Source organism: Lampetra planeri, chromosome 25, assembly GCF_965212315.1.
Source record: "Lampetra planeri chromosome 25, kcLamPlan1.2.h2, whole genome shotgun sequence".
Taxonomy (NCBI): domain Eukaryota; kingdom Metazoa; phylum Chordata; class Hyperoartia; order Petromyzontiformes; family Petromyzontidae; genus Lampetra; species Lampetra planeri.
Genome location: NC_136131.1, coordinates 7,640,002 through 7,651,209, shown reverse-complemented (window position 1 = coordinate 7,651,209; position 11,208 = coordinate 7,640,002). Strand labels below are relative to the sequence as shown.

At 53.5% G+C, this 11,208-nt stretch overlaps 1 protein-coding gene across 1 annotated transcript; it reads left to right on the top strand.

Annotated features, from left to right (window-relative positions):
• The first annotated feature begins 968 nt into the window (after positions 1-968).
• On the top strand, positions 969-4,749 carry COX7A2L (cytochrome c oxidase subunit 7A2 like). The gene is made up of 3 exons (XM_078606154.1): positions 969-1,091; positions 2,569-2,700; positions 3,143-4,749. Exons 1-3 carry the CDS (start codon positions 987-989, stop codon positions 3,281-3,283), a joined length of 378 nt encoding a protein of 125 aa, XP_078462280.1. The 5' UTR covers positions 969-986; the 3' UTR covers positions 3,284-4,749.
• Positions 4,750-11,208: the final 6,459 nt, after the last annotated feature.

The following is an 11,208-nucleotide window of genomic DNA, read 5'->3' as shown; positions in this document are numbered from 1 at the left end:
TAATAAAAATAATAATATAAATACAATTATAAATCACGACGTTTCGGAGGCAACACAAGTCTCCGTCATCAGGTGGGACAGTCACAGCTAGATTTACTGTATCAAGCGAGGCAACATTTTTATTATTTATTTTTACCTACGTGATTTTACCGAAAAAACCCTAAGAGTATTGCACTGTGTACCAACACATGGACGTCTCCCTACCCAATATGGCCACAGGGAATTGCAACGTGTGGCACGTGGCTCGCTCCCACGTGTCCACATCTGACCATTGTGATTGGGCCAGGGCCTCCCGGGGAGGCTGGACCAATGACGGGTCTGCTGCCCGCCCTTACCGCTGCAATGGGGGAACAAATCAATTCATTGATTCGTTCATTGGATTTATTTTTGCTGCGCTGCCCTCTGCTGACAGCCTCCGAGATTGACCCGCACGGCTGTCGACAAGACCCTCAATCCAGCAGTTGATTGATCATGGCCGATGGTGAACCATGATGGGGCCGGTGAAACGACGCGTTGTCCAATACAATTGTTGGCAGTAGTTGGGGCTGTAGGGGCACGTGACGGCGAGGAGTGATGCACGTGTGAAACGTCGGATTTCTTTCGCACCGTACGCAGGCAACCCGTGCTAATCGGAGGGGATGATAACGAGGTGGCAGCCGAAGGAGGTCACGAGTCTGAGAGATTATAAACGCCCCCAGGGAGATGGAGCGATGCCGTGCGTGTGCTGTACGCCTGTCTGTATGTTGAACTTTTTTCGCACCGTACGCAGGCAACCGTTGCTAATCGGAAGTGCGGGGGGGGGGGGTAAGGACAACAAACTAACACACAAAAAGGTGCTAGGTGGACTATTAACATCGTGGTATCGCGAGAGATGGTGACGATTCGGGGGTGAAGTCGTCGTCATCATCCAGCAGTGGATTGATCATGACCGACAACGACGATGAGATTCCCGGATCGATTCCTGGAATCGAAAGCTTCCTGAATCGATGCAGAGAGAATCGATTCCACACGTTGCGGTCATGGCTTACCGCTTCAATGGGGTTACGCAGCGTCTGGCGGGCGCCTCTCCTCAAGCCGCCTACTGCCCGCAGGTGAGACAAGCTGACCACCTGGAGATACAAAGACGGCCGGAGCGACCCCCACCCACCCCCCTCGTTGTGTCTCTCTCACGGCCGTCTTTGTATCTCCAACCCGGAACCCCTAAAACAAGTCCAAAACGGCCTCGGACTTAGGCTTCATTTAGAAATCGAAGTTCGTGTTAGCAACGGCGGCATCTGATTGGCTGTTGTAGCACCACGTGCTCGGATATTCTTCGTCGTGATTGGATGTACGCCCACCGCAGTGCGGATCCAAACTATAAAATGTAAACGATTTCTGAATTTTAAAAATGCCGTGTTCGCTCCACTGCTGGATGATGCCTCGCCGCGTCGCTCGGTCAAGGCGGTTAGCGCGACCATACCTCACCACGCTCGTTGATGCGGATAGGAGCCACCCCAATGCCCCAGGGTAGCACGCAAGGCCGGTATCGACTTTCTTTGGAGGCCTTCATGCAGCAGTGGATAGAGCGTGGCCGTCGATAATGACCGTGTGTATGTGTGTGTGGTGTATGTATGTTGAACTTCGTATGCACCGCACGTAGCCAAACGTGCTAATCGGAGGTGCAGGGGAAGGACAACAAACTATGGGTTTCTGTGTGAGTCGATGGGTCTCTGTGTGAGTCTATGGGTCTTCGTGTGAGTCTATGGGTCTCTGTGTGAGTCTATGTGTCGCCGTGTGAGTCGATGGGTCTCTGTGAGTCTATGAGTCTCCGTCTGAGGCTATGGGTGTCCGTCTGAGTCTATGGGTGTCCGTCTGAGTTTATGGGTCTCCGTCTGAGTCTATGGGTCTCTGTGTGAGTCTATGGGTCTTTGTGTGAGTCTATGGGTCTCTGTGTGAGTCTATGGGTCTCTGTGTGAGTCTATGGGTCTCCGTCTGAGTCTATGGGTCTCTGTGTGAGTCTATGGGTCTTTCGCACCGTACGTAGCCAACCGCGCTAATTGGAGGTGCAGAAGGACAACAAACTAAACACAAAAACGCAGTTAGAAAGAAACAAGTTTTCAATTTAGATTTAAAGTTGCATAGCTCCAGTGGCTTCCTAATAAATACTCCAACACACACACACAGCTCATATATTGTGGTAGTACAAACATAGCCTCTTGGGCAGTGTATATTAGGCTATTCCTTTACCAGCCTGAAGCTTCCTCCCGCAGTGGATAGGGGGTACAGCTGGTGCATCTACCGGTCATCTCAGTCAGCCAACCCATGGCACCTGGTTTTGTCCCGAGACCTCCTGTCAGCGAGCCTTCGACACTTACTTCACGTGGCCTCAAAGTGCACCTGGCCTGGCACAGGCGTCATTCGCCACTAACCTTCAATTAGTGGCGAATGGCGTGGTATTTGGTACCTGCTGTCATTTCTTTCAGCCAGTAAACGCGCAACTTTTGCCCGACGTTAAGCCGCCGATGACGCCGGCCAATGTCAACCAACGTTGGCACAAGGTTTCATGTTTGCCTGTCCCCCCCCCCCCAGGGCCTGCGGGGAGCCGTACCCGCTGAATCGCCCCCTATGGTGTTTTCCGGGTCGGTGAAGGCCGTCTCGGAAGCGAGTCAACCGGAGTTCTTGGGGAAGAACAGAGTCCCCGAGCTGCAGAAATTCTTCCAGGTAAGAGGGCTTAAGACGCTTCGCGAAGCACAGAAGCACCCCCAAACCATCTGGGGGTCATTTATAACCTCCCCCCATGGTGGCGAGATGTTAACTACCTGGCCTGGGAAACAGGAGGGCGTGGGTTCGATCACGACCCTGACGATGCCTGCTGTATATTTGTAATTTGCGGTGTCTCTCTCCCCATGGTTGCGTAGATTTTTCTCGGAGTCCTCCGATTTTTCCCTCCACATTTAGAATCAGCATCACACCTTTAGGGGGTTTGGCTGCTGTACATTACCACATGATGATAAGCCACTTCGTTGAGCTATCGTTTGTAGCCAGGCAAAATAGTTTAGTTTTAGTTTAACATTCTTGTATTCTTGGAAAGCAGGAATCATATGTTTTGCCGAATCCATTCGCGTGTGCGTGATCCTTCTCTTTCCTCTTCTCATTGCACCAGCGAGCAGACGGGCTGCCCGTGCACCTCAAGCGCGGCATGGCCGACCGGCTGCTCTACCGCACCACCATGGGGCTCACCGTGGGTGGCACCATCTATTGCCTCATCGCACTGCTCATGGCGGCGCGGCCACAGAAGAACTGACGGAACCACGTGACCTCGGTAGCCTCGCCGACGACGACGAGGTGGAGGAGGAGGAGGACGGGTTTGCGTGGGGGAGGGGGGAATTTGGGGAGGGCAAACACCTCGCCCTCTAAACCAAAAACCGTGTCGCCTCGTGGGCACGACGATCGAAGGGCGGCGGCCCACGAAACGAACAGCTCTTCTCTTGTAGCTTCACCTGTTAGGCTGCGTGCTCTGGGCAGCCGCACTTGGTAGCCAGTTTAAATTCTTCGTGACGAGGAGGTGGCCGGGAGGTGCGGGGGTCAGAGAGCCCAGCTGGAACCGGCGAGATCCTCGTTCCAAATCCAGGCAGCCGCTCGTGGTTAAACTGGGTTCTCGCCGGTCAGTGAGAGGGAGGGCAGGAGGCACGCAGGACCGGTTTCTGGCATCACTCGCCACCGATGTGAGCCATGACCAGGAACGTGGGCTCACAGTGCGTTGTGCGCTAATCACTCCGCCGCCACTAAATTATAACAGTGTCATTTGTTTACCCAGGAAAATCCCCCCACTGAGTCTGAAGATTCATTTTCAGGAGTCGGTTCTGCTATAGTTGGGATGTTTGGCAAATTCAGTGAATGAGAGTTTGGGTTCGTGTGCTAACCACGCAGAGAGGGGGATAACAATGAGTGCCACATCGTGGCCCACAGACTCACGTAGAGACCCATAGACTTAACATAAAGACCCACAGACTCGCATAGACTGAGCTGCGATTAAACTGAGTTCTCGCATGTAGCGAGTTTACATGGTCTCGGCCCAGTCACCAAAAACTCAGAATCGACATTCATCCTGGAGGAATCCAGTAGGGGCAGGTCAAACACGGTCCAACAACAACGTCACAACGTTACAACTGCACACGAAAGAAACACATTTGGCTCCGTCACTTAATTTAGCTAAACTCCAGCTTCGAGAATAAATAGTTGAGTTAGACTGTCATAGGAAGAACGTTACTCGGTGGCAGGGCGGGTGGGAAAGTGCTGACCCCTGCTGGGCGGATCGGAGCTCACTGATAAGATATCGAGGTAGCTCTGTGGTTTCCACTTCCACGGGCCGTTCGGTCATCAGGAAGGGGGTTACACTTTTGCTCTGCGAGAGTTCCTCACGGATTCTTCTTCGTCTCTCATGGCGCGACGCCGATGAGCACGATCGTGACGACGTTGAGGACAGCCCCGGTGTGTAGCTACAAGATAAGAGCTGTAAAAAAATTATTTAAAGCTTTCGTGACTGCAGCGATTCATATTCTTGGTTCTTTCGGTAAAGTCACGTAGAAGGGAAATAATAAAATAAAATCAATGTATCATTTTTATTATTTCCCTTCTACGTTACTTTACCGAAAGAACCAAGAATATAAGAGCTGTTTTTCACCTTGGAACGCTCCCTCTCTTAACTCCAGCAATTCGCGAATGACCAACTCTAAAGTAGTAAATAAATGACGTCTCATCGCGATTGTACGACAGTTGTGGCACATGTTGAAGTGTGCTTAGTGGGACTACAGGGAGGTGTGTGTGTGTGAACGTCTGTGTGTATCAGGGAAAAGCTAAATACTGCAATACGATGCGGATGTATATATCGCGGTGTCTACATGTGACTGCAGCCTGTACGGAACCGGTGGCCGTATTTATCTTGTATAGAGAGATGGTCGGTAAGTCATTGGCAGAGGAAAGAAGATAGTTCTCTCTTTTGAATTTGTCTCTCTATGTGAGTCGGTTTCTGTGACTCTATGGGATTGCTAGGTAAGTGGGTGGGTGTCTACGCAATATAATTACTGTTTGGATTTACAGAATGTCTTATCTGTGACCGCATCTCATGACTCTGTACAGAAACAGTGGGCTTGTTAATTGTGTCGAGAGGGAGAGGCAGTCAGTCACCACCGGTCTCCATGTGACTTTGGTCTCTGTGTGAGTCTATGGTTCTCTTTGTGAGTCTATGGGTCTCCATGTGAGTCTGTGGGTCTTAGTGAGTCTGATTCTCTTTGTGAGTCGATGGGGTCTCCATTTGAGTCTTTGGGTCTCAGTGAGTCTATGGTTCTCTTTGTGAGTGAAGGGGTCTCCATGTGAGTCTGTGGGTCTCCATGTGAGTCTGTGGGTCTCCATGTGAGTCTGTGGGTCTCAGTGAGTCTGGTTCGTTTTGTGAGTCTGGGTCTCCATGTCTTTGGATCTCAGTGAGTCTATGGTTCTCTTTGTGAGTCGGTGGTTCTCTTTGTGAGTGAAGGGAAGGGGTCTCCATGTGAGTCTGTGGGTCTTCATGTGAGTCTGGATCTCCATGTTTGCTTGAGAGAGAGGCAGACAGTCATCGGCAGGGGGGGAAGCTTTTGAGCCGGGACTTGAATAGGGGCAGGGAGTCCACAGCACGGATGGCTTGGGGGTGGAGTTCCAGGCAATGGGGCAGCACAGGAGAATGAGCGACCTCCCACTGAGCGAAGGGTGACTTGGGGGGAGGGGGGGGCTAGCACGCAATCTGCTGAGAGCACTCGGTTGGTAAAATGATGAGTTGCGTTCAAAATCACGAGTGGCACTCGCGATGGTAATTGCCATTCTAGTGTTCAGCTAACAATGCTGCTGTAATTGTAATTATAGTTCACACCAGATCTGGCTTAAAGCTTCGTTAATGAGAATAAAAAGGACTTACAAAGACTCCATCATCTGTGCGTCGTCATGGCACTCCCGTAGCATCACTGTGACATTACTCCCACACGGTTTTAATCCGAATCGGAATCTTTATTTAGCCTGAGGGAATCCGTGCCAGTGATGTCACGAGGGTGCTGTCGAAAGGTGCTTGACCCTGACTTCAATTTTTTTTTTCTCATAAACGAATCTTCAGTCACGTGCGGGACAGCTGGGGATACATAACGTTGGTGCGTAGCTACAAGATGAGAGCGGTTTGATTTAAACTTAAAAATGACCAAAAACTTGATAGGGACCCACGGTAAAGGTTGGGACACAATACTTTTGGTTCGGGATTGTACAGTGTAATTGCAAATAAATGAAATGAAAACCTACGACACTTTATACTCATGCCAGGAACGACGCGTGTGTGGATGGGTCCAGTGGGGAGCGGTGGCGCAGTGGTTAGCGCACTACGCTACGAACCCGATGACCCGACTTCGATTCCCATTCACGACCAAAAACAGTGGGGAATATATGAACCGGTTCGGCCTCCCCTGGGTCGACTCAGCCTTAAATGAGTACCTGGTGGGGTGTGTTAAACATTTGCACTGGGAAGACAAAGGCGGCCACCCACCCCGTCGGGTGACACGGCCTTCATAGGTGCTGCTCGCTAACAGCAACTGTTCAAGGCTATGAAAGGGATCTTTGTACTTTGACGTGTGCGTGCGTGCTTGTGTGTGTGTGTCCAGCAACGGACACACATTCACCTGCGTTGCAGGCCTGAGTGGACACACACACACACACCTGGTGCGTTGTTGATAGAAGCTGCCTGCCGTGAATGACAGTTTAAACCAAGGCCGGGTTAACCTTTGACTTACCTGAGGGCCGCATCGGACTTTTCAAATTCCTTTGGTGAACAGCCATACGTACAAAAAAATACGAAAGACACTCATGTAGCCTTGACAGACCGTTGGGGCAAGTGCTGTTAGCGAGCACCTAATAAGGCCGGCATGGCACGCGAGGGGGTGGGTGGCCAATACCACGCCCGGCCGCCTTTGTCTCCCATGAACGGGAATCGAACTCGGGTTGCTGGGTTAGCAGCGGAGCGTGCTGACCGCTACACGACCGCTGCCCACACACGAACGCACACAGCACCTCGGCCACTTCTGTCAGTGTGCCGGAAACGCAGTGGCAAACTGGACTGAGCGTGCCGCCAACAATATAAAAGGCGCCTGTCTGTCCGCCGGACTGACCGTCCGTCAGGCTGTCTGTCCAAGGCTTTGTGAAACACATTTCTCCTGCGGAGGGAGCCGGTAGGAACGTTGGGTTGCTCGGTCAATGACCAGGGTCAACGGCGGCGTGGTGTATTCCGCAAATATGGCCGACTGTGAGGGCGGGCACAAGCCGGCGTGAGTAGGTTAAACGTTGAGTTTTATAAGGGCAGAGTTTGGTGCGAGGATTTTCAGGAACATTCCCCTCTCGTACCCGATCGGTGTGGGGCCAAGATCCTTGCAGTGACGGCTGGAATACCGCAGCTCTCCGACGTTGTCTTCCGTTGTTCGAAATTATGGTGTCCCGACGTTTCGCTTCACGCGCCGATAGCAGCTTCAGGGATGGGGGGGGCAGAGGGCGAAGGGGCTGGAGAAGTAAAGGAGCGAAGCTGCTCTCGGCACGTGCAGCGAAGCGTCCGGGCGTCGTGCCGAACAACGCCAAAGCGGCGCAGCCCGAAAGCCCGCCGGAGAGCAGTGCAGGGCAGTGCAGCCCTGAGAGCAAACGCAGCATGGGGCAGCACAGATCAATATTCATGCGGACTGTTTGCAAGCGGTGGTCGCGCGAAGTGGAAGTCTAGGGCCCTGCCCTGCCCGTGGTCCGTACGGTCACTACCCCTGATTTAAGCCAGTGCATGGAGACAGCATTGTCAGGGTGCTTCAATAAAATGTTAACACTTATATGGGACTATAGTTTTTAATGGAAAAAGAACGGATAATACACTCACGTGATAACGAATGTATGTGAAAAGCTTTAAAAAGTCCGTACTTGTTCGCCATTATTGTCAACGCGTGCCCTGGAATATTCTCCAGCACATTTCTTGTGGTATTGTTGCAAATTCTCAGCAGTGTGAACATTCTTTTGAAGCACCAGTTTTCCAGTGAAGCAATACTCGACGGACCGGGTGAATAAGGCATTAACGCGTTGAGCCGTCAATCGTATCAATTGCTGTATCGTGAGAATGTAACCCTTCCGTGGCGATAATAACGTGTGATAAATAATTATAATTAATGCACGCACCTTGGTCAATCCACTGCTGGACGAAGTCCTCGGCAAACGGTGAATAACCTTCATTGGCTTATGGGCCCTGTGCAAGGAATGAATGGGGCCACCCCTCTCTACAACTCTCTTCGTAGCCCAGTACTTGGGCCCAGGGCCGTGGGGCCCGGGGGAAATCCCACTGTGTGGGCTCCCCCCCCCCGACGCCTTCAACCTAAACCGAAAGTATTATATCGGACACCGTGACATCAAAGCGCGGGGCTTCCCACAGTGCAGGGCCCAGGGCGGTCGCCCCGATTCGCCGGTTTACCTTTGGAACATCTCTGCCTGGGGCCGTCCGCAGAGGTCGCAAACGGGTTTTGATTCCTTACCCGTACCCGGCCGCACCAGGGTCGCAAATGGGTACGGCCGGGTACGGGTACCCGTTCCCTTCCCGTACCCTACCCGAAATGAGTGACAAACGGTGACTCACCAGTGACTCACGGTCTACCCGTACCCGTACCCGGCCGCACCAGGGTCGCAAACGGCTACCCGTACCCGGGTACGGGTAGCCGGCTACCCGTACCCGGCCGGGTACGGGTAGCCGGGTATCGGGTAGGGTACGGGTATCGGGTACCCGGTTGCGACCTCTGGCCGTCCGGCACGTGGGCCCCGGGTGCGGTTGCACCGCCCTGCGCACTACTCGATAGACAGCTACGCCGCTGTTCACACGCCGCACCCGTCGTGGGGGTTGTTTGACCATAATTCACCGCGCTGGTTATGTGCAGCTTGGTCACGTCGGAGGTGGCATGACAGGATCCAGGTAGGACCGGTTCAATTATTGCTGTCCACTGGTGTGAGCCGTGACCCACAGATCGTGGCCACGTGGGGGAGGCAAGGTCAGGGGTCGGCAACCAAAATAACAAGGAGACATTTTTGTTCGACTTCAGTCAAACTGAATATTTCAAGAGCCGAAATGCGCGTGAATGCGTACACGTGAATGCGTACACGTGAATGCGTACACGTGAATGCGTACACGTGAATGCGTACACACGCATCACGTCACGAAGCAACCGCAAAGAGCCGCGTGCTGCCCTGGAGCCGACCACTGGGCTAGGTGATGGAGGGGGCTTGAGTAGCTCTGGGCAGAGACGTGGACAGCCCGCACCTACACGTAGGGGAAGCAATAAACACACGGCGATGTGTAATTGAATGGCACGGTTGGTTTCTGTGAATAAAGAGAGTATATTTTAACGTGGTCGTTGACTTAATAAAGCATGTGCTGCTGCCGCTTCTGCTGCTTCCGGCTGAATTGTTCGGTATGTGTGCGTCCCGCAGTGCGCGTGAGATCTGGACAAAGTCCCATCGGTGAGCTCCTCCCGCAGGCAAGGCTGCGTTGGCTGGGTCATGTAGCCCGCATGCCCAGTCACCGCATGCCAAAACAGCTTTTGTTCGGCCGGATCGAGGGGGCGAAATGGGCGCGGCATGGGCTCGAGAAGAGATGGAGTGATGTGGTACAGGAGGACGTGGAGCGGAGTGGACTTGCCGATGACTGCTACCGGCGGTGTCAAGATCGGCCTCTGTGGAAGAGGCTCGTGAAGGACGCTACTGGGCAGTTGGAGGCAGTCGCCCTCCAACAACAACGGAGGGCAGAGGAGCGACGCTCAACAACGAGCGGAGCGCCGGGTAGCTAAAGCACAGCAAGTTGGCACAGTAGGGGGCACAGGTGGTGCATCAGCCAGTCATCTCAGTCGGTCGACCCGTGGCACCTGGGTCTGCCCCGTGACCTGCCAGCGGGCGTTCGACACTTCACGTGGCCTCAAGGTGCACATAGCCTGGCACAAGCGTCGTGGTGACGTCACCGCCACTGAGTGGCGAATGGCGGTTGTTGTTGTGAGACTGGGACTCAAGTGTCGAAAGGGGTCCACTTTTGGCAGGAGCGGTGGTGCAGCGGTTAGCGCTCTGCGCTACGAAACCCTGGCGAACCGAGTTCGTTTACCGCTCACGGCCAACACTGGTGATGGTGATTATCTAAACCGGTCCTGGGCTTGTTCCAGGTTGCCTCGGCATCAAATGAGTACCTGGTGCAGTGGCGTATAAACATCGCCACTGGGGAGACAAAGACGCCCGGGCGTGGTGCTGACCACCCACCCCCTCGCGTGCCGTGCCGGCCTTCATAGGTGCTCACTAACATCACTCGCCCTAACAGTCTGTTAAGGTACACGGGGGCGGAGGGGGGATCTTCGTCTTTGCCGTGTTCTCACGTGTTTGGAAACGTGTACAGGACCAGGCCCGCGTACGGTTTTAACTGGAATATTTCAGCAAAGTGCGAAACGTCGTTTTCAGTGAAGCCGGCATCGGTCGTCTTCGCGTGTGAAAGCTGCTTCAGTCGATCGTTCCACCCCCCCCCCTACAATTTATCTCGCGTCAATGTCGCTTCACCTTACCCGCTGCCACGGCCGCTAGAGGGCGCTCTACAGTCGCGTTTGCCCCAAGGCAGCCGCATTCACCCACCATATTTCGCTCGTCTCATCCCACACCGTGTTTCACAACCATCACCATCACAACCACCACCACCATGCCGCTGCTGCTGACACCACAGCCGCAATCCTCCACTTAAGTGGCGGTGACATCACCAAGACGCTCTGCCTGCCCCGTCTAACACACAAAACGTCTTTGTTTAACCCATCCCATCAGCACGCACGGCCTTCAGTGGCATTTGCTCTTAGAAGCAAAACTCTGGGCCGGTTTCGACGTCCTGCGTCTCATCAGCAGCAGGGCCAGATGCTCGCAGGCAAGGACCGCCTACATAAGACCTTGTGTTTCAGCAGCTCTCTCTCTCGCCTGCTCAAGGCGCGGCTCCGGCTGGAGCACGCGTATCACACACATGTCGGTGATGTGCGCGTCTTCTTCGAACGCTGGGGAGCCGGAAAGGCCCCTCTCTGCACCAGCGTGGACGGCACCCTCGTGGTGTTCACCTTCTGAAGCGCTCGCTCGTCACCGTGGCGTGCGCGATGACCACCACCATCACCACCACGTGACTTTTCTTTTGTATTG